This window comes from Rousettus aegyptiacus, unplaced genomic scaffold (assembly GCF_014176215.1).
Source record: "Rousettus aegyptiacus isolate mRouAeg1 unplaced genomic scaffold, mRouAeg1.p scaffold_m13_p_13, whole genome shotgun sequence".
In the NCBI taxonomy this organism is placed as follows: Eukaryota; Metazoa; Chordata; class Mammalia; order Chiroptera; family Pteropodidae; genus Rousettus; species Rousettus aegyptiacus.
In genome coordinates, this window is record NW_023416288.1 from 45,655,768 (window position 1) to 45,677,565 (window position 21,798).

The 21,798-nt window shown below is 64.2% G+C and overlaps 1 protein-coding gene across 1 annotated transcript in view; it reads right to left on the reverse strand.

Annotated features, from left to right (window-relative positions):
- Positions 1-21,798, reverse strand: part of ABCA13 (ATP binding cassette subfamily A member 13) — a 93,138-nt gene that overhangs the window by 6,291 nt on the left and 65,049 nt on the right. Inside the window, exons 39-51 of the mRNA XM_036230216.1 lie at positions 20,922-21,040; positions 18,971-19,058; positions 15,906-16,014; positions 14,196-14,250; positions 13,793-13,970; positions 13,507-13,622; positions 12,757-12,913; positions 9,982-10,235; positions 8,884-9,076; positions 8,099-8,208; positions 5,376-5,526; positions 4,052-4,186; positions 2,875-2,978 (exon numbers count right to left, since the gene is read on the reverse strand). Coding sequence (XP_036086109.1) covers positions 2,875-2,978; positions 4,052-4,186; positions 5,376-5,526; positions 8,099-8,208; positions 8,884-9,076; positions 9,982-10,235; positions 12,757-12,913; positions 13,507-13,622; positions 13,793-13,970; positions 14,196-14,250; positions 15,906-16,014; positions 18,971-19,058; positions 20,922-21,040 — 1,769 coding nt within the window. The remainder of the gene's footprint in view (positions 1-2,874; positions 2,979-4,051; positions 4,187-5,375; positions 5,527-8,098; positions 8,209-8,883; positions 9,077-9,981; positions 10,236-12,756; positions 12,914-13,506; positions 13,623-13,792; positions 13,971-14,195; positions 14,251-15,905; positions 16,015-18,970; positions 19,059-20,921; positions 21,041-21,798) is intronic.

A 21,798-nucleotide genomic window follows, 5' to 3' on the forward strand; every position in this document is an offset into this window, starting at 1 on the left:
AGAGCGAGGGAAAACCAGAACCCAGATGCACTATGATTTATTATCTAAAATATCCAGTTTTCAAAAAAGTTAAGATATGCCAAAAACCAAAACAAAACAAAAATCAGAAGTGTAATGTACGCTTGGGGAAAAGCAGCCAAACTCTTTCCAAGTACCCGTAGATGGTGTAGTCGGAAGGAAAAATCTTCAGTGAAGATGCTATAAATATGTTCAAGGAACTAAAGAAAACAATGTTAAAGAATTAAAGAAAAGTCTGACAATAATAATCGATAGTCTGAAGGAGATGCAAAATTTTTTTTAAGAAGCAAGTAAAACTCTTTGAGTTGAATAGTATAATAAATGAAATGAAAAAATTCACTCCAGGGGTCAACGGTAGCTTTGAGATGGCAGAAGAAAGAATCAATGAACTTGAAGACAGGTCAATAAAGAGGATAGAATCTGAAACGAGAGAAAAACAAGATTGAAAAGAAACAAACAGAAATCCTCAGGGGTTCCACCACACACACACACACACACACACACACACACACACACTGATGTTATCAAGAGGAAAGGAGAGATAGAAAGACCCAGAAGTTCATTTGGTTTAGGGTAGTACCAGCATTTCTTAAAAAAAAAAAAAAAAGATGAAAAAGAAAAGAGATTCTAACATACAAACATACAAGCAAATATTTGAATAAGTTATGGACCAATGTCCCCACGTTTATTGAAAAACATCGATCTTCGCCCTGAAGCAGCACAGTGAACCCCAGGCAGGACAGGTAAACGGGGGTCTGCACCAACACGCGTCCGAACCAGAGAACTCCCGAGAGCAGGAACGCGAAGGCGACTTGCTACGTACACGGAGCATCGGAATCACCGACGGCCGACGTCTCACAAGAAGCCACGCAGGTGACACACGGAGGTGACGCAGGCATCGGGAAAACGTGAATCAAAACCACACTTCACCAGGACGGCTGTAACCAGAGGCGGCGTCGGCCGGGGCGCGGAGAAGCCGGAAACCGCCCCGCCGTCCCCGGGACCCGAAAAGGATGAAGCCACTTTGGGGACAGCGCTGCAGTTTGAGTGGTGGACACCAACTCGCCATACATGCCGGCAATGGGTTCCCCAAGGGTCCACGCCAGGGAAACCGCGCGTGTGCGCACGCACACACACACAAACACGCGCACGCGTGCACACATGCACGCACACACACGCACACACACGCACAAACACACACGCACAAACACGTGCACACGCGCACGCACAAACACACGCGCACACGCATGCACATCTCCACCCTCGTCCCCGGGACGTCTGTGCCAGCCTGCCACTAGAGATAGCCGAGGCCCGGCGCCGGGCACTCGAACGAGGGACGGGTGCCCTGGCTGCACCGTTGGTCGAGTCCTGTCCCCGGTGAAAACAAGCACGCTGCCAGGTAGGGCACGACACTGTGGTCCTCGGACCCATCCCCGCCGAGAGCAGGCAGGGGCAGAAGACTGCGCGTCGCGCGACGGCACTTACGCGGAGGCCTGGGAAAGGCAAAGTCACGGAGACAGAGTCCGCGCTCCGACGGGGGTGACTGAGGCAGGAGGAGGCTCGCGGGGAACGTGATGGAAACGTCCTAAACGGGACCGCGGGGACGCCTGGCTAAAGGAAGCCACAGAGTCGCAGGGCAGAGCGGGGACGCCGCGTGGCCTCTGTGCTACATCACAGACTGCGCCCGACCTGGCAGTGAAAGTTCAGGGGCGGCGGGCGACCCGCCGGAGGACGAGTGAGAGTCAGACGCGGAGCGGAGCGGAGACTGCGGGGGCCGGGCCCGCGCCTCGCCTGGCTGCTGCGGGCTGGCGCCGCGGGGGCCCGTGGGCCCGTGGAGGAGCCGCTGCGGGCACCACGCCGCGGCCTCGGCCCCATGCGGCTGCCACACAGACCGACCCCGCCGCGGTCATCGGGGCCTCCCACGAGGAATGACAGGCCAGCTCCGCACGTGACTCCTACCACGGGGCTGGACAGTGCGCCTGGCACGCGGTCGGTCCCTCTCGAGCCCCCTGGGGGTCGCGCGTGCTCTCCCGTGTCTCGCCGGGAGCCCGGGCCATGGTGCCCGGCCGTCTCCCACAGCCTGGAGGCTGCGGCCACCATGCCGTGCACATGGAGCTGGCGTCTTAGCCGCTACGAGGCGCTGGGTGCCCTGGGGCTGGTGCCGCTCGCCCGTGTGTGCACCGTCGCCCGGGCCTGCCCGCGTCACGCCTGTGAGAACGGGGCCCCGGGGCCTAGGCGGCCGTGCGGGCACTCTGGCCACTGCTGCGGCGGTGGCGGTGAGGACCTCATCGCTGCCCCGGGAGTCGGCACCCGTGAACCTGGCCATCGAATTCAATGTCTTGCAAGGAAGGTAAAATCTCGAGCTCCCCCCGTTGTGACACTTAACTCATAGCGTGTTCTCCTCACACACAGGACGAGAACGCGTCTAACCGCCAAAGTCCGATCGCCGCTGTACCTGGGGATTTCGCACGAGCCGCAGCATGCGGCCCCCTCCCCAGGACGGGATCTGCTGCCCCCGAGACTGCCCCAAAATCTAATTGCGAGACTGATTGCGTGGGGACAAAAATGCGACGCCAAACCCAGACACTTGCTGAGTTTTCACTCGCCAGGAGCTGAGAGGTGGCTGCGGAGGGCCTGGCGGGGGCTGGGTGAGGCCGCGGTCCACGGCAGACGCCCCCTCCGGACGGACGCCAGCCCAGACAGATGCCAGCCCGGGCGGACGCCAGCCCCGCCACCTGCGAGCCGGGCGGCCTCGGTGCTGTGGGCCGCTCTCTCTCTCCGCCTGGCGTTGTGATGAATCTCGCCCCGGGCCGCGCCCTGGGGTGAAGGACGGCGTGGGTGGCGGGCCGGGCTCACCTGTGCGTGGTCAGCACCACGGCGCAGCCCCTCCGCGCCTCCTCCCGAATCGCCTGCCACAGGAGCCGCTTGGAGCAGGGGTCCATCCCCGAGCTGGGCTCGTCCTGCAGGAAAGAGGGCGCAGGCGTCAGGGGCGCCCACCGAGGCGACGCCCTGCGTGAGCGGTGGGGCCCGGCGGGCAGCCCGCGCCCCGCGGCTTGCAGCCTCCTCGGCCTCCGCGAACCCACAGAACCGCCGGCCCTGCAGAGACTCCGGCCGCAGAGAAACGCTCCGTTTGTTTGGCAACAGCGAATAACGTGCAATTTCCGGGGCTTGACGCTTTCTCCCTCAGTCGAGGCTGCAGCGCTGCGCGTCGGAGCCACTTCCGAGAGACGCCCCTGGACCGAGCGACGCATTCCCGTGCCCTTCGCAGTCGGGAGCTCCGGACGCGCGTCTCGTGAGAGCCTGGGGTCTCGTCCTCCCCGCGGAAGGAGGAGACGGGAACCGAGCGAAACGTGGCTCCAAGCAGGAGGAACGCCTGGCGCTTCCGCAGCCCGGCGAGGAGACGCGGAGGCTCCGTGCGCGAGGGCCACCGCGTCCTCCCACACGCACCTGGCCCACGTCACCGTCACCGCGACGGCCGCGCGCCCCTCCCTGGGGGCACCCAAGGGCCCCGGCGCGGGTCTCGAGGCGTTCGCCCCGGCACCGATGCTCATTGCAGCCACTCGCGGGTTCTCTTGGGGACCCACGTAGCGCCCCGTGGATGGACGAGGGGACCACGCGCATGGCGTGGGAGGCCGGTGCCGGGAGCGGCGGTCACAGCCCAGAGCCCGGCTGCCCCGCCCCCACCGCGACGGCTGTGTGCGACGGGGCCGTGCGGGGCCGGGCGGGGCCGTGCTCACTGTCAGAGGCCGGAGCGGGGGCTTGAAAGTGACGTGCTGCGGGACAGACACACGCTGGTCTTCATTTTTCTGAACTCTGGTGTTTTTAAACGCTGTGTTTGTGTTAAAATTTCACCGAATCTTCAGCTCGATACATAGAAGTGGCCACTGATAAACGAGTTTTCCGTTTAACGATGAAGGCTGCGGTGAGGCTCGGGACTGCGCGTGGGACGCGTCCCCTCAGAGCCCGCCCTGTGACTCCGGGCCCCGCCCAAGGGGAGGGGACGGCTGCCCCCAGCGTCACCGCCGCCACTCACCAGCAGGAGGAGGTCGGGCTCGCCCAGCAGGGCGAGGGCCGTGGACAGCTTCCGCTTCGTCCCCCCGCTGTAGGTGGCCACGGGCTTGTCCACGTGGGCTTCCAGGTGTAGGCGCCTCACCAGGTCCCTAGCAACCTGGAAGAGAGGGGCCCTCTGCAGCTGCATCCCTCGCCGCCGAGGCCCCCAGAATCCCACTCCTTCCTCCGGCCGCTCAAGGCCCCCCCGCACAGCCCCTTGGGGACAGGGGATGGGGACGACGGGGGTGAGCCTATGGGGGCGCCACGGGCCCAGCTGGGTTTTCTGTGCCTGCGACGCCGGAGTGACTGACGGGCGACACCCCCCAGCACCCGGCCCATCCGCAGCCCCCTCAGCACCACCCCCTGCACCCCAGGGGGCGCGCTGCCCCTCCCCCAACAGAAGCGGTGTCCCCGGGGCCCATGTCCGCGCAGCCTGCCCGCCCTTGCCGCCCCATCTGCCCCAGCCCCGGCCCTGTGCTGGCGGCTGCTTCCGGAACAGTCTGTCTCCTCCCGCCTCTGCACAGGTTGGAAGTTCTACGGACCATTTGTCTAACTCGAGGCCACGCGGCGTCAACGTGGATTTGCTTCTCAGATAGTGTCATGTGACCAAACTAGTCAAAGTCGTGTCTTAACTCAAACTTCGGAGAAGGAAAAACTCTAAGAAAATGTGCTAATAATTGAATGTCCTAAATAGCTAAACAAAACGTAGCTTTAAACGATGCACGTATATAAAACAGATGCATGAATAAAAGTTGGAATAATAACAGTAACAATGAAAATGAGGAAACGATGAGAACTTCTAAAAACGTGAGGATGAGACTGAAGCCTCCCAGTTAGAGCTCGCGACAGGAGCCGCGGCCTGCCGTCCCCCCCCCCCCCCCCCCCCCCCCGCCCCGGCTTTCCCACGCTGCGCCCCCTCCTCTCACAGACGGGCACGGGGCGCCTGCCGCTGGGCTGGCTTCTGCGCCCGCGGGGCGACGCAGCAGGCCCCGCCCGCCGGCCACCGAGCCCGCACCCCGTGGTACCCTGCTCATGTCCCGGGCATTCGATGACCTTCGTCCCTGAGCACACAGTGACGGACCACGGAGACGAGGAGACAGGACGCGAAGGGGCGAACGGGGTGCCGCGTGACCCCGACCGGTGCTGAGTGTGTGGCGTAAACGAGGGGGAACACACCCCGCGTTCCCGCAGCGGAACCATCCCGCCCGCACCTCCCGCTGCGCCCGCGGGGCGCTGGGTCCTCCTCGGGGCGGCGGCGCCGCGTCGGGACCGGGGGGCTCTGGCCGGCCGAGCTCTCGGGGCCTCACCTGCGGGATGCGCGGCTCCGGGACCCCGCGCAGGCTGCAGTAGAATCGGAGGTGCTCCCGGCCGGTCAGCAGCTGGTCCAGGGCGTCCTGCTGCGGACAGTAGCCGACCCGAACGCCTGCCGAGCCCGCGGCCGACAGAGCCACGACGTCCCTGCGGAGAGCAGCAGCTGCACGGTGCCGCGTCCGGCCCCCGGGACAGCGTCGCCACCCCGCGCTCCGGCCACGCGCAGGTCGCGGCGGCCCGTCCGCGACGGCCGCTTAGCCGGCGCCCGCGAGCGCGAGGGCCCGGGAGCCGGACGCGGAACCGCGTCTGCGTGGATTTCCACCGGCGCTTTAAGTGTGTCGCAGTTAAGGGCACGTCGGCGAGTGTGAACACTCGCGTCCTTTCTGAACGCTCTCGCGGGGCTCAAATTCGAGAACAGTAACAGGAACGTTAACAGTGCTGCCCCCCGTTTCCTGTTCTAGTGGGCGTCCCTTGCGCCGCGGTCCGCTCCCGGACACCGCGTGCTCGCGTCAGGGCCCCGGGGTCGCTCCTGCGTCGAGGACGCTGCGCACGCGCGTCACGCCGCCCTAGTCATCGGGCACGGAAAGCGCGGAGCCCTCTGCACTCAGACGCGTGCCCGCGGTCCCTCCGGCGTGCCGACCCCGCGGGCTCCGCACGCTCTCGTGTTCCGTGTCGCACACCCCACGCCCCTGACCGCGAGGCCCTCCCCCGGGAGAGGCTGTCCTGCTGACGCTCGGTCTGACTTCGGACACGCGTTCCCCTCACAGCCTGCCCGTGCTTTCGTTTTCATCTGCTTGACCGTAACTGTCATCTTCACTGAAAGTTTGTGGTCAGTGTGTCCTACAAATGGTGTTTTTTTACAGCCCGTTTCCGAGTATTTGATTTTTAAAGAAAAGATAAATCCAATAGCATCTACTGCAAAATATATGCGTGCTCTGGTTTTGAAAAAATAACGTCTCGCTGAGCCCTTCTGCTGCGACGCTATAGACTGTCGTTTCTTCGTGTCCTATGTTTCTCTCAGAGAATTCAGGGGAGGTCGAGAGCCTGAGATTTGGAGGCTGAAACTTAGACTCAAAGCCTCTGCTCCTTTCTGGAATTCTCGCTCCTGGTACGACACGTATACCCTGAACCTCAGACCCTTTATCAGCTAAAGTCAGGCAATACCCTGCTTCCAAGCCCGTCGCAGTTATTAGAGAAGATCAAGAATGCTAAGCCCCCAGGGCTCTTGGTGAGCCAGTCACAAAAGTGCCCACGGCCCTCAGCATTTGTTTCGTCCAGGGGGCTGCAAAGTCGGATGCTCTCAAGACCCAAGCTGTCAACCTGGACGCCAATGGCAGGGCAGCATGCGGCACGGGCACCGTGACTGGCTGGGAGGCCCGAGTTCCACCGAGGGGTGGTCAGTCGGGGTCACCCACGGTGGGCCACATGGACGACTCGTGGCCCGCAGTCGCTCGGTTTGCAGCCTCTGGCGCTAAAGCAGGAACTTGTGACTTTGAACTAAGCTGTAATGGCCAGTTTCTGAATGAAGTCTTCAGATGTAACTTATTCTCAGTTTGACAATGTGCATTCATAAAAATAAATTACACAAGAAAAGAGCAGTCTTCCCACTGCGCAACCTCAGAGGGAAGAAACTTTAAGGTGGTGAGGATCGGTGAGTTTCAACTCAGTAGAATGCTAGGAGCTTCGTGGGCGGGAAGGTTCCTATGGGCTCTCAAAGTGGTTAAAAATTCCATTGTGTTCTAATTACTCATCTAATTCCTGGAATACCAATGCACAATTAACATAAATAATCAAGGTCAAAAATATAATTAATGCAAGTGTGATTTAGTCATAATTAAGCTAATTACACAGGTACCATAGCATCGTATGAGACTCAGACTGGTGCAGATGCAAATTCAGTCTTGCTTTCGAAATCAGCTATCTGAATTTCATTTTCCAATTATTTTAGAAATGATGAAACGAGATTATAAAGGAGAGAACCAGCCTTTTAGTGATGAGAAAATAAACCCTACATTTTTGTTGCCTTTTGAATTCCGCTTATTTTGTCCATATGTACTAGCAAATAGAGACGTTATGGGGGGAAAACGAACAAACAACAGCCAAACAAACAAACCAAACAAAAGACCTTCCCACTCCCGTGACTGCGGGAAAAATCAAAACAGGGGCCCCAAAGAGCCCAACTCCACAGGGGGAACGGACAGACGGCCAGCGAGCGCTTGTCGGTGCAAAGAATGCGCCGGTCACTGGGTGACTGGGATATTTCAACTATTTCAGTTACTATATTTGAACCTATATCTAAAAATCTCAAGCAATTTATTTCCAACTCTACTTAAAAATGACTCTGTGGCTGCGAGTGGGCAGACGTGTGATCAAACGCAGGGCTGGGAAACTGCCCGCTGCCCGCGAGGCTCTGGCGGCCGAACAGACTGGCCACGTGTAGCTGGGGCCCCGGGAGCTGTGAGGACGGGGAGGCGAGAAGGACCGCGTGCCCCACAGGGGGCGAGCGGACAGACGCCCGACAGGCCCTGACTCCGCCCTGTCCTGGCGCTGACTCCGCCCTGGCCCGAGGCCCGAGCCTGCAGGTCGCACTCGGAGGCCCCGCCGGCCCCGGAGAGGCAGAGAAGCCCCCGGGCGTCGGTGCGCGGGCCCGGGGAGCGCGGGGCTGCGCAGGCTCGGCCGTGGCCTCCGCGGCGGCAAAGCGACGGAGCGCGGACGTTACCCCGAGCGCGTGCGGACGGCGGCGTGTCCCGAGGTCGGGGCGACGTCCCCGCTCAGCATCTTGAACGTGGTGCTCTTCCCGGCGCCGTTGGCCCCCAGCAGCCCGAAGCACTGTGCGGGGAGAGGGGGCGGTGTGAGCCCGCGGGCGGCTGGCGGCGGCGTCCGTCTGTGACGCCTGCAGACAGCTGGGGTCATCCGGTGGACCCCCTTACCCCCGGCATGGCGGGCCCCGCCACGCTCGTCCCCGCACGCGCACGCGGAGCGCCGCGCCCGGGCCGGTCCCCCACGGCTTCGTCGGTGCGGACCCAGCGACTTCCGCGGCGGGAACGCCCATCCATGGGGACAGAGGCGCGCGCGCCGCTCGGGGCCCCCCCCCCCCCCCGCGCTTGCCCGACGGGCTGCGGCGGCCGCTCGGCGCCCACTGATGTCCAGCAAGTCAGGAGCGGCTTCCCGGTGCGCGGGATTCACGGAGGGTCGGCGCGCGACGAAAAGTCGTCCCCGGGCCGACACAATAGCCAGAGAGCCTCGGTCCCGCGAACCCCGTCCCCCGCCCCCCCCCCCGCCCCTACCCCGGGTCCCCCCAACAGCAAAGCGTCCCCCGGGGAGCGGACCAGCGGCAGCTCCGACCCGGCGGCCAGGAACCGCTCTCAGCACAGTGTCAGGTTCGCCGGGGGCAGCAGGCGGGGGTGCGGGCAGGGTGCGGGCAGGGGTGCAGGCGGGGACCCCATTACCTCGCCGCAGGTGGGGGTGGGGGTGCGGGCGGGGGTGCGGGCGGGGCCCCGTTACCTCGCCCCGCGCCACGCCCAGGCTGACGCCGCGCACGGCCGCGCGGCCCCGGCGGAGGCCCCGGTAGCGTTTGCTCAGGTCCCGCAGCACCAGGACATCGGCTCCGGCCCCGCCCCGCAGCACCCGGGCGCGCTCTCTCTCCACATCCGCGTCCTTCCACGACGGGGCCGCGCCCGGGGCGGCCCCGCGAACCCTGGGGAGGCAACGTCAGAGTGAGCGCTCGCCAGGGATGGGACCGGCAGAGTCCAGAGAGGGGTGGGACGTCGGTGCAGACAGGACATGGGGTCTGGAGACCCCGCCGCCCCCGCTCTGCTCACGCCCAGGGCCTCCGGGCTGACCACAGGCCAGCAGAGTCCCCGCCCCTCCCCGGACCTCGCTCCCTGGACGTGGGGGCTCCTGACAGGCAGCGCGTGGGCAGACGCCAAACGAGGGCCGCTTCCAACTGTGAAAACGAACTCAGCTCAGGCTTTGTGCTTCGTGGAAGCAGAATCGACCCCAAAATTATTAGACGGAATCAAATGGTCCGGTTCATTTTTGCAAATAGGTCATTTAATCCACTGGACAGTAGAGAAAGTGCCCGACATGAGGCCGAGCAGGGCCCGCCTAACACATCAGGACTGGTAGTCGCTTCTCCTGGCGCCCTAACCGGAATCTTCTCCACGCAGGATCCCGCACCCGGCAGCGGGTCGGGGGATCCCGGCCTCGGGGGTGTGTGTGGGGGGGCACGGCGTGCGGCCCCCGCACCAGCAGCACACCCCGTCCTCGTCGGCTTAGAAGGAGCGGACTCGCCGCAGGGCCGCCCTAAACCCCGCTCAGCAGAGCGGGCTGTGTGCGCACGCGTGTGTGCCTCACACACACTCGCACGTCGCAGGCTGCACTGGCACACGCGTCCCTGCTGCCGCCGGCGCCACCGTCACGTGACAGAGGACACGGCGCCGATGGCGAAGGGCACGCAGCGTCGCTTCGGGGTTCGGCGTCTGCTCACCTCGGGGGCTTCGCTCAAAGCGACAGGGACGCGAGCGATTCGAAAGGGAGGCGCCCCGCGGGCTGGCGCCCGGTCCTCCGCCATCCGCCTGTCCGGCCCCGGCCGGGGCTCACCTTGCCCAGTGCGCCAGGTCCCAGTGCAGGAGGACCCTCAGCAGCAGCAGGACGGTGCCCTGGGCGGCCAGCAGCACGAAGAGCCAGCCCAGGAAGCCCATCCCGAAGGGGCTGGCGTAGGCGTCCACGCCGAGGCCGCGGCCCAGGTCGTGCGTGATCTGGTTGTAGCAGAGCTCGATGAGGCCCTGGCCCAGGCAGAACTGCGGGAACACGGCGAAGGCGCGCCGGAGGGCGTCGTAGATGGCCTGCAGGTTCTGCGCGGGGCAGAGGGGGGCGTCAGGGAGGCTCCGCGCGTCGCCCACGCCCCCCATTGGCCCCGCCCCCCCACACACAGAAGCGCGGGGCTCGCGGGCGCACAGGGTCACGGCTGCAGGGGAGCTCAGCGGGACTCGCCCCCCGAGTCGCCCCCGCGCTGGCTGGAGGAGGCCTGCAAGGCACCCTGCACTTCAGAGTCAACGCCGAAGTGAGCTGGGACTTTCGAGGCTGTTGGGTTGGAACGAATGTGTTTCTCAGGGGAGAAGAACGTGAATTTGGGAGACTGGGGGGCAGGATGCAATGGACCGAATGTGTGGGGCCCAAGAAGTCGTATGTGGAACCCCCCCACCCCCTTGACGATATCGGGGTGGTCATGTGGAGGCGAAGGCACGAGGTGGCGCCCTGGTACTAGGATTCGTGTCCTTCGTGTGAAAAGAGACGTCAGGCTTCCTGTCTGCCGCGCGGGGACCCGGTGGGAAGCCGGCCGCCGGCAGCCTGCTGCGAGGCCTCTGCCCGGCCGCGGGCTGCGACCTTGGACGCCCGGCCTGCCCCGTGGGCCCCAGGCCGGCAGTGCTGTGCCCGGGGCCGGGCCGCGGAGCAGGGCACACGCGAGAGCCACAGGGCGACGCGGCTTTCAGGCGAGTGGGCCGCACGAGGAGCCGCCCGCGAGCGCACCACGCCCCCGGCTGACGGACGGTCGGCGCGCAGCGGGCGCCAGGTGCACGCGCTTGTCGTCCTGAGCCCCCGGGGCGAGGGGCGTGCGGGACAGAGAGGAGGGCGGGGCGGTGGGGGAGAAAACGAAGCGACCAGGAGAGACAGGCTGCGTGTTCGAACAGCGTGGGTTTTAAATCGAGTGCATTTTAAAAATTCAGCAGCCCCTGTAAATTTAATTACTGCCGCTACCATCTGGCGCTTCGTAGAGATGTTTTATTTTGCAGTGAGATTCAAATCGCTAGAACATGCGTCGCGGCCCAGTGGGCGCCCCCGGCTTGGGGCCCCTCGCTGCCCGGGCCCCGAGGAGGGAGCGGCGTCGCAGGGCTGACCCGGCCTGGCGGGCCTGAGACCGCGGCCTCCCTGCCAGGGCCCTTCCCGGAGAACTCTCGGGGCCGCCGGCTGTGGGGACGGCGCGGGACCCAGACTCGCGTGCGGCAGGCTTCCTCCCGTGCGCTCAAGGCCGACGGCGACGTCAGCGACAGCCTCCGTACGGGAGCAGAAGCGCCACAGCACGACGGCGTCCCAGCCGCGGCGCGGACGTCTGGGGCGCGCTCCGCGTCCGTCCCCTTACGTCTCAGGGCAGGCAGTGCCCGCTTGTGCCCTGAGAGCAGACGGGCGCCGTGTCGGAGCCGCGCCCTGGACGGTGCGGTGTGGGCCTCGGGAGCAGGCGCTCGGCCGCGGCCCGCAGTCTCCTGCGCGCGGACGCGGGGTGGACTTGGAGGCGCCGCCTAACGTTCCCTCGGTTCCTGCCTTGACCGACCGCCCTCCCCAACGGACGTCACCCAGCCCTCGAGGGGCCCACGGCCCCCGCTTGGCTGAAGGCCACGACCCCAGGGCCCGCGACATCGCAGGGAAGGGCTCCCTGTTACTGGTTACGAGCCAGAGCGAGCCGGCTGCAGCCGCTGGTGACTCAGGACTGTCAGTTAAGGAAACAACATGTGAGCGACAGCGGCTTCGGATGTGACGAGGACGACGGCGTCTGCTCCGGGGCGAGCAGAGCCGCGCTCGGGGCAGGGACGCTGAGCCAGCAGACAGGCCCGTGGGAGCGGGCGGAGGCCCGGCCCGGGGCAGGCGGCCCTGCCGTGTCCCCGCTGAGTGTGGGCGGCTGCGGGCAGCAAGGTCAGGCAAAGCTGCAGCGGCCAGAGCTGGCCCCACGGGCAGGGGAGAGGTCGGTGGGAGGGATGCAGAGGACGGGTGACCCGGGTCAGCAGGCCTGGCTTCGGCAGACCGGGACGCCTGGGGGGCACGGTGCCCGCAAGGGGATGCGGCGACGCCCCGGGCCGGCTGCAGAGGCCCCGAGGGAGGCAGTGCTCACCCCGGCCCCCACCCCGCCCCCCGCCCCGGGACGGTCCTGAGTCCCAGCGCTCCGGAGAGTCCCAGGGGTCACGGGGAGGAGGCAGTGACGACAAGGCCACACAGACCGGCCAGTCCACCCCCGGGATGGCCTTGAGTCCCAGGGGTCACGGGAGGCAGCGTTGGCAAAGCCGCCTGGACCGGATGGTCTGGGACCGCGGTCGGCACTGCGCCGATCCTGCCCCACAGCTCCGGTCCCCAGAGTGACCACCCCCACCCCCGCGACTCCGGGGCCAGTCGCCCACACATCCACACGCGGGCGCAGCAGGCTTGTCCGCGAGGCTGACTCACGACAGCACCACGACCCGCATGCCCCTCGCCAGCCGCCACCAGGCCCGGACGTCCGTGTGACCGCGCCGGCATCTCCCGGGCGTTACGGACGCGGAGACCGGCTCACCGCCACCCAGCTCCGGTCGGAAAAGCAACAGGACAGGCCCGGCCGCAGCCGCTGACCTGGGCCCTGGAGAGGATGGCCAGCAGCCGGGGCATGGTGGTCATCAGCATGGTGCAGAGACCGAAGATGAAGTTCAGAGAGACGTAGGCGATGAAGGCCGTGTCCGGATTGGAGAAGATTCTGGACGTCAGATACATCCACGGAAGCGTCGCGTATCTGGAAGTCAGAAACGCATGTTCATCTGCCCGTGACTTCCCCGTATGCACCGAGCTGTCGGTGGGGCTTTTCCCGCCCGGCCGTTTTCCTTCGCGTGGGGCATCACTTTCTGGGGCTTTGGGGGCCCCGCACCCCTGGGCAGGCTCGAGAGCTATGTCACCTCACGCGGGGCCTGGACCTGCAGCCCACCCCGTTGACCACGGTGACGGCCCCACCGGCTCCTCCCAGAGGCGCGCCGGGGCCTTGCTCCGCCCTGCGATCGCCATGGGCAACGCGGGAGGAACACCTGCTCCTCAGTGAGAACCAAACGCTGAGGAGCCCCGTGGGGAACGGAGCGTGAGACGGGTGCAGAGCGCGCCCCAACCGGCAGGCGCCGCCCCCCCGCGCTCCACCACCGAGCCACATGCCCCCGCCCGCACCCGCCGCGGGCCACAGGACACCCTCCCCTGCTCCTCGTGCGTGCAGCGCCCCGTGTGGATCACTAAGCCAGCGGCTCGGAGTCTCGCCCCGCCCCACCCCGCCCCAGGGCTTCTGCTCGCGCGGACGCCGTTTCCAGGGGTGCCGCCCCCCCCTCCCCCCACCCCCGCACGCACCCGAAGAGCAGCAGCAGCAGGGCGGTGGCCGCCAGGTTCTCCCGGAACGTGAAGGCCGGCAGCTGGAAGGCGGCGATGACCGCGACGCTCAGGCCGACGGACACGCAGTGCAGGAGCTGGGGGGCGGCGGGGAAGGGCCAAACCGAGCTCAGAGGCCGGACTTGCACGGAGGGACGCCGGCCTCAGAACACACACATGCACGCACACACATACACGCACTCACACACACGCGCGTACACGCGTGCGCGCACACCTGCACACCCACGCAGCTCCCTCCCAAGCCTACCATGTCATACAGGAAGTTGGTGAACCAGTACGTGCCGTAGCCAAGGCCATTTATGTGCTGCAGCCGCTTGGCCCCGGTCACCCTGTCCCTCACGGCAGAGCTGCCGATGGAGGCGGACAGGATGGAGAAGCCCAGCACGATGCAGAGGGCCACGCCGCACTGCCGGATGCTCTCCAGGCTGCGGGCAAGGGGACGGTGTCGGTGTGTGACGGAGGACGCGAGCCTCGCCCCCGTCAGTGGCGCAGCGACGCCGAGACCGAGGGCCGGCGCGCCTCCCGTCTCCGGGACGCTCGTCCTCGCGCCCCGCACACGCCGTCCCCGCCCCGGGCGTGCGGGAGCGGTCACCCCCAAGGGGCCAGGGCCGGCCTGCGGGCTGCCCGCCCGCCCCGCCCCCGCGACTCACATCTTGTCCTCGTTCAGGAAGGCCCCTCCGTACGGGTGGCTGTAGAGCGTTATTCCTGTGAGAGGCAGATTGGAAGGTGAGCCCGCGAGCCCCCTGCGCCGTCCCCGACGGCCCGCGGCCCAGGCTGCGCGGACCCTGTGCCCACGCGGCGCCTCCCTCGGCGCCCAGGCGTGGCGACCCCAGCGGGCCACCCGGCCCGCTTGTGCCGGGCCTCAGCCGTCCTCACTGTCACACAGACCCGGCAGCCTCCGGACGCGCATTCTGCGACGGGCCCTGAGCCAGCACGCGCACGCATTCGATGGTCCGATCCTTCGAGCGTCCCCGTGGCCCAAGTAACACGCTATCCACGCTTCACGGGAGGAACACGGACCCGGGAAGGCTGAGGGGTTCATTTGATGGGGACTGGGCCAACACGCAGAAGCCCGCCCCAGGCCACGTGATCCAGGCGGAAACGGAACCGCCCCGCGAGTGCCGGCAGCCAACATGGAGAAACTGTCAGGAACTTCTCCTCCGACGGGTTTTATCCCGAAGGCCGCTCGCGACGTCACGGGGGGCGGGCCCGGCCCAGCCCACGCCAGCCAGTCCGGCACCAGCCCGCCGTGGCTTCAGGCGACCGTCTGCACGCCGTCTCACTGTCGGCTTGAGACCGACCACCACCCCCGTCCTGTTGGCTGCTGCAAGTTGGGGCACTGCGTGCGCCGCCCTCGCTCCGTCCGCCCAGCTCGCTCCACCCGCCCGCCCGCCTCCCGAAGCCGGCGGGAAGACTAAACGGGACCATGGGTGTCACCGTGAATGTGGCCCCTCACGCACTTCAGACGCTCGGTAGCTGTCACTCTGCTGCGCCCCCCACCCCCCACCCCGCAGGACGCCGTGCTCTGCAGTTTCCTCGGGTAATGCGCATTTTTAATTTTTTTCAGTGTTATCTATTATTATTCCAAAATAATTACACTAGCACAAGTAAATGTCTTATTTTTAAAACGGGAAGGGAGAACAAACGTAGAAGAATAAGCTGAGGTTGGGGCGAAGTGACAGCCGGGGTCACCGTTTAGCAGTTACTTCTACGTGAGTCGACGCTTCGGCGGACACGCTCTGTGCGTGAAGGATGACGGACGTGCGCTGTTGCCGCTATGCCTCTGCTTTCTTTCTTTCCTTTTTTTTTATTTTAAGAATCAGAATGAATTCGAAAGATGACAACTCATCCCACCTAAGTGAATCACAGAACATCTCCCCAAGCCAATCGATGCGCCTCGGGTTCCAGAAACCAGCCCGTGTCATTTACCAAATTAAAAGCACGGGCAGAGAGCCCGCGAGCAGCACCGGTCACGGACGGGCTCGGGGCCCGGCAAGAAACACCCTGGGGCGCGTGCCCAAACCGCGGGTCTGCGGTGTCCCCCACTCTGCCCCACACGGCCGAGCCCTGAAGGAGAGAGCCGTTCTCGCTTCTGCGTGGGCGTTGCCAGCAGAGGAGTCACCTCGTTCCCTTCCTCAGACAGATCAGGTCATGATGTCAAGACGGTAAAAACATCTAATGACACAGACGGGGACAGACAGGGCCCACGACTTTGTCCGCAGGGGACGTGGGCCGGCTGCCCGGTAGAAACCATCTCACCACTCGCGACGTTCCTATCCGGAACTTTCTCCGCTTCTCTCAGTTTTAAGGACGCTGTCCTTTGAAAGTTGTGAGTCACAGCACATGAAAAATGGCATTACCGTATCGTCTCCAGTCCGAGGCGGGGGGCAGGAGCCTCCACAACATCAGGTTGTTCAGGTGATTTAAGTAGGACGGCAGGGAGTGAAAGCCCTTCTGGTTATACCACACCTGAAAGAGACAGACAGGTGAGCGGCCGTCACGGAGCCCGTGCCGAAGCCCGCCCGTCCGCCGTTCCCAGCAGCGAGAGACACGCTGCCGAGGGACCTGAGCGGCACCTGGGCACGGCCGTGTCCCCGCGTCCCCGCGAGGCCGACCGCGAGCGGCACATTCCAGTCTGCTCATTTTAGACGTATCTCAAGCATGCAATTTACAGCTAAAAATAGATTAATTTCCCCAGAACAAATGTGAATGTTGCTCTATAATTATGTTCTCACGGAAAAAAAAGAACCTAAGCCCATCGTTTCTTTCTCAGTTGGGAAGCTAATGAAATTTGACCTGCAAATGAAAAATGGGGAAATGATTTAAAAAAAAAAAAAGAAAGAAAGAAAAGAAAAAAGAGAGAGAGAAAAGATAAAAGATTACTTTCAAATTAATAACTGATCTGGAACACTATTTCTCGAAAGAAGCCGAGCTGTTTGCCGTGCGTGGAGGACGGGGGCTCGCCCGCCGGGAGGGGCCGGGGCCGGGGCACAGGCCGACAACGGTCACGGCGAGGCCGGGGCAGCAGCAAAAGTGCTAATCGAACCATCAGAATCTGCATTTCAAAATATCGATATTTTAAGGAAAACTTTTAAAATCAGACAGTCAGTAGGGGGCTGGCGGGTGTCGTCAGGAGGTGCAGTGAGCTAACGGCAAGTTCCGGTCTCCGTGCCGCTGACCAGCAGCTCATCTCTCTGGACAACGCCACCTTCAGTGACAGAGAAGCCACTGCAGCCGGAGCCGCGGCCGGGAAGGGGAGGCCAGGCCCGCACGACTGGTCACAGCCATGCGGAGCTGCCCGGGCCCCCGTGCTCCGCCCTCTGCCGCGCCGCCCGCCTCGCCAGTGGGACCGCTCGGTCTCTGGCCGGGGCCCACGTGGCAGTGCTGTGCCCACGGGGATGCTGGGAAACACGCCAGCGCCCGTGCCGTTTGAAAGCAGCGTGTCACACAGGACGCACGCCACAGGTCGTCTCAGCCGCCCGCTCCACCGAGCGGCCCGGCCCCGGGGGAGCCACTGCGCGTCGCCCGCCTGCAAATGCTCCCGAAGTCCTCACGGGGTCCCCGCCAAGCCTTCGTGCGTGCGCCCAGGGGGTGCCCCCCGCCCCTGGCACCCACTGTCCACGGACCCCAGGGTCATGCGGAGCCAGCACCCAGGGCTGGGCCTGCGTTGACCTGAGAGTGCGATTGTGTGACAGAGTCCTCTGAGACACAGGTGTGAGCTCTGGTCTGCGGATGAGTGTGAGTCTCTGAGACACAGGTGTGAGCTCTGGTCTGCGGATGAGTGTGAGTCTCTGAGACACAGGTGTGAGCTCTGGTCTGCGGATGAGTGTGAGTCTCTGAGACACAGGTGTGAGCTCAACCTGCAGATGAGTGTGAGTCTCTGAGACACAGGTGTGAGCTCAACCTGCAGATGAGTGTGAGTCTCTGAGACACAGGTGTGAGCTCAGGTCTGCAGATGAGTGTGAGTCTCTGAGACACAGCTGTGAGCTCAACCTGCAGATGAGTGTGAGTCTCTGAGACACAGGTGTGAGCTCAACCTGCAGATGAGTGTGAGTCTCTGAGACACAGGTGTGAGCTCAACCTGCAGATGAGTGTGAGTCTCTGAGACACAGGTGTGAGCTCAACCTGCAGATGAGTGTGAGTCTCTGAGACACAGGTGTGAGCTCAACCTGCAGATGAGTGTGAGTCTCTGAGACACAGGTGTGAGCTCAGGTCTGCAGATGAGTGTGAGTCTCTGAGACACAGGTGTGAGCTCAGACCTGCAGATGAGTGTGAGTCTCTGAGACACTGCCGTTCTCTGCCAACACATCATGGAAGCAGAGGGCGGGGGGCCCCGCCACTGGGCCCAGGACCCCCAGACATCGGCAAGCACAGGCACGGCCGTCGCAGTGAGCGAGGTCTGGGATCAGGGCAGAGTGAAAGGCTGGACCATCCTCAGAGGAAAGGCACAAAGTCCTTCCACGAACTGGGCACGTTCTAGTGACGGCCCCGGCACACGCTCGGAAAGCCAGCAGGTGCATTTTGGTGACTTTTCTATCAAGCTATGAATCTTGATGTTTTCATATCGAGCTATAAACCTCCTCGCTTGCAATGCCAGCAAAGGAAGAGAGGTTTTAGCAGCCTCGGCTGACGGCGACTTAAACTCTTCGTGGGGATTACGCTGTGCACGCCGCTGCTAAAACGCCCTTCAGGGACGACACTGGGAAATGCCTGCTTTATTCCACGGCGCGAACCGCGGGCATGCACGCGGCCTGATCCTGGCGAGCGTTTCCTGGCTTCCAGGGACATGGACGTCCCCAGCACCAAGCGGGGAGACTGCCTACCTCGCGGGGCTCACGCGGGTCACAGACCCACCTGATTTCATCAGTCACAGGGAGGTTTCGGAGCAGACACGACGCGCCCACGGGCTGCTCCTCCCAGTTTCTCCATCAGCATTGGAACCCACACTGGCCGCGCTGCTGGACTGACGCTCAGGGCCCCGGGTCCCTGCCTGGTCAGGGCTGCGCTGACACCTCTCCCCGGAACCGCCCCTGAGTGACTTCGCACCTCCGGTTGGTCCCCTGGCCGTAAACGCTTGTCCTTCAGTCCCGCCCCGCCCCAGCCGAAGCCCCGCCCCAGCCGAAGCCCCGCCCCAGCCGAAGCCCCGCCCTGCCGAAGCCCCGCCCCGATCTCCTGGGGCCGAGGGGAGCGTCAGAGGCAACAGAGATGCCCGGCCGCGGACGCCAGTGCCGAAACCCAGGCCCCCGAAGGGCCCCGCGGAGTTCCCGCCTCCCGCGGGGGCTCTGGGCCACAGCATGCTGGGAGAGTGCCCCCGACTCTCCCACCCTCAGCCCCCACTCCCCCACCTTCCCACTCCCCAATTCTCTCACCCCCCCACTCCCCAGCCAGCCCTCGACAGAAAGAAAATTGAAGAGCAAACTGTTACCTTGGCCAGCGGCCTCGGGCCTGACGAACTCGAATTCGCACCTGGAGCCGCATCCGGGAGCCGCTCGCCGAAGGACCAGCCTCCAAGCCTGACAACGAAGTGCGGCGTCAGCAGCACGCGGGGTGCGCGCTCCCGAGCGGGGGCGCTGTCTCCGCTGCCCCCGGGACACACGCGGTGACAGAGGCCTGGCCCCCAGGGGGCCCTGGGCAGGGCGCCGCTTGCGAGGGCCCGGCTAAGCTTTCTCGTGACAGCACGTGTGGCTCAGAACTCACAGTCCTGTTACGAAACGAGGGGCGGGCACCGGATGGGGGACGGGGTCACCGGCACCCCGATTATTCCCTCCGTGGGCATTTCTCCTACAGGTCAGCTATTCCGAATTGCTTAGCACCGCCCCCCGTTTTGCCTGTTTTATCCTCCCCACTCCTGCTCCCCTAATCTTCTGGCAGACACCCCAGTTCCCTCGAGTTGGGGTGCATTTCCTTCCATTTTGGGTTCTCACGTGCCCTGTATTCCCAACGATTTGTGGGATGGCACACGGCTTTAAACGGCCTGTTGGATAGTTATCTTTCGTGCAGCCCTGTGAGTTTCTCTGGGTTGGGAAATGTATCTTTTATCTCCACATCCTGGGGGCTGTGTGGTGCCCGGCACCTATTAAGCTTCCAAAAATATTTGACATTAGAAATAAAGGCACATGTAACACGTGCAGGTCCAGGGAGAAGCGTCCGCCCCTGCCCTCGGCAGAAACTGAGGCGAAGGCACGAGGAACTGTCCCGCCCGGCCCCGCCCAACTCGGTCGTTCGCTGGGGGACACCGAGTGGCTCTGATGTGCCAGGCGCTACTCTAGGTCCCGGGCACACGAACTCCTGGCTGCACAAAGCACAGACGCCGATTCACTCCGAGACGTTGGGGGTGGCGGGGAGCTGTAACCCCGGGCCGGCCTCCGCTGGCCCCGTCACGTTCCTAACAGGACACTTGTCTTTTTCAGACAGAAGAGAGCAAGGCCCCGATGACACGGGCAGCCAACATGCACACGAGAGAAAGAATTCGCCCTAGAATGACCCTGCCATGTCACTGGGTCACAAGCCAGCAGGGACCACACACTGGCCTTCCCCCCGCCCCACGTCGACGTGTGACGTGGAAGGTGGCGGCCCCTCGCGCCTGTGCGCTCAGGCCTCGTCGCTTTACGGAATACGCACGACCCCCCCGCCCCCCGCCACCTTTAAATGGGGCTGAGGCCCCCGGGAGATGAGACAGGTCTGCACCCTGCCTCCCGGCTCTCTGCGGGTCGCCTTCGCGACGAAAGCTTTTCCCCTCCCCCAGAGCCGGTGCTGGGGCACGGGCTCCCTCGGGCTGGGGCAGCCGGCCCTCGCTCTGCGGGGGGATGGGCGAGAGCCAGGGCGCCCCGGCACTGCACACAGGCGTGGGACGCTTTTGCCCGGAGGCAAAGCCTGTGCGTGGGGGCTGTGGACACTGGCGGGAGGTGACCGTGACAACACTTCAAAGCCACGAGAAGCGCTGATTCCCACCCCTCCCCCGCGTCCCCTTCCCCGCCCCCCCCCCCTCAGGCTCAGGGACGTCCAGGTAAACAGAGCTTTCCCAAAAAGGCCCGCGAGGGGCAGGAGCTGGGGTAGCAGCTGCACGGGCTGCAGAGCAAACGGGGCGGGCACAGGCCCTGTGTCCTCGTGCTGGGAACCTGCCCTCTCAGTCTGCACGGCAGCTGGCCGCCTGGCTCCCCGAGCGCGTCCCACGGTGCGATACCCCCCTACTCCCCCACACGGGGGCAGGGCACCTCTGGAGAGCAGCGGCCCGCAGTAAGGGGTCCCCTGAGGCCAGGGCATTCCTTTGGGATGTTCAGGAGCACCAAGGTCACAGTGAGACTGACCTGTCTAAGAACACCCGCATCTGAAACAATCGGATTTGCAAAGTGGTCCTGCCACAAGCTGGAACCCACCTTGGCTTCTCACTCGGCACCAGCAAGTACTCGGGCAGGCGGAAGGCCGAGAGGTTCAGCAGCGTGTGGCCCAGGCGGTTGGCCAGGTAGGGGACCCCGGCACTCCTGTTTGGACATGTCTGCAACGTTTCGGGAGAGAGAAACCACACCCGTTTACAGCAGTGCTTTGCCGACACGGCCTTGACCTCAGGTCTGCATCTTGGAAGCTACGGCTGAGACCCGCCGAGCACCCGTTCGCCCGGCATTTCTCCAACGTGGCCACGGACGGGACTGCGCGTGAGGCCGCTTCCTGCCCACGCGTCACCGAAACCGCACGGGCCACGCGGCCGGCAGCGAGCTGAGAAGCGCCACCACAGACCGTCCCGAAAGACCGTCCCTACAGAGACCCAGCCCTCCCCGTCGGCATGCGGTCCACCAGCGCACCCGAGGGAGCCTGTGATGACAGGCACCGGTGTCGGGATTAAATTGGGCGGCAGACCAGATGCCGAGTGAAGAATCAGAGGTTTTGTGAGTAAACAAGGAGAAAAACAATCACCGCATCCGAAACCCTGAGCCAAAGACCACAGGCCTCTGCAAAGCACCGACGGCGGCCGCGTCACTGGGCGGCCTGGCCGGCCATGCCCACGGGCCCCGCACGGCGCGTCGCTGTCACCGATGTGAGGGCTTGGGTCTCAGCGAAGGCGGCGGAGGAGTCCCTCCGAAAGGAAGCTCTCTAAAGCCGCTGCACGGGGACGTCCCCGTGGCCAGAGGCAAGGGGCCCTGTGCGCATGGTCTCCATGTGGCCGGTTGCTCTCGGAGCCTCGGTTACGAAGCCCCTCTTTTCTGTGAGTTACGGGTGCCGCACGAGCCAGGCGATGGCGGCTGGCGGGCTGGGCCT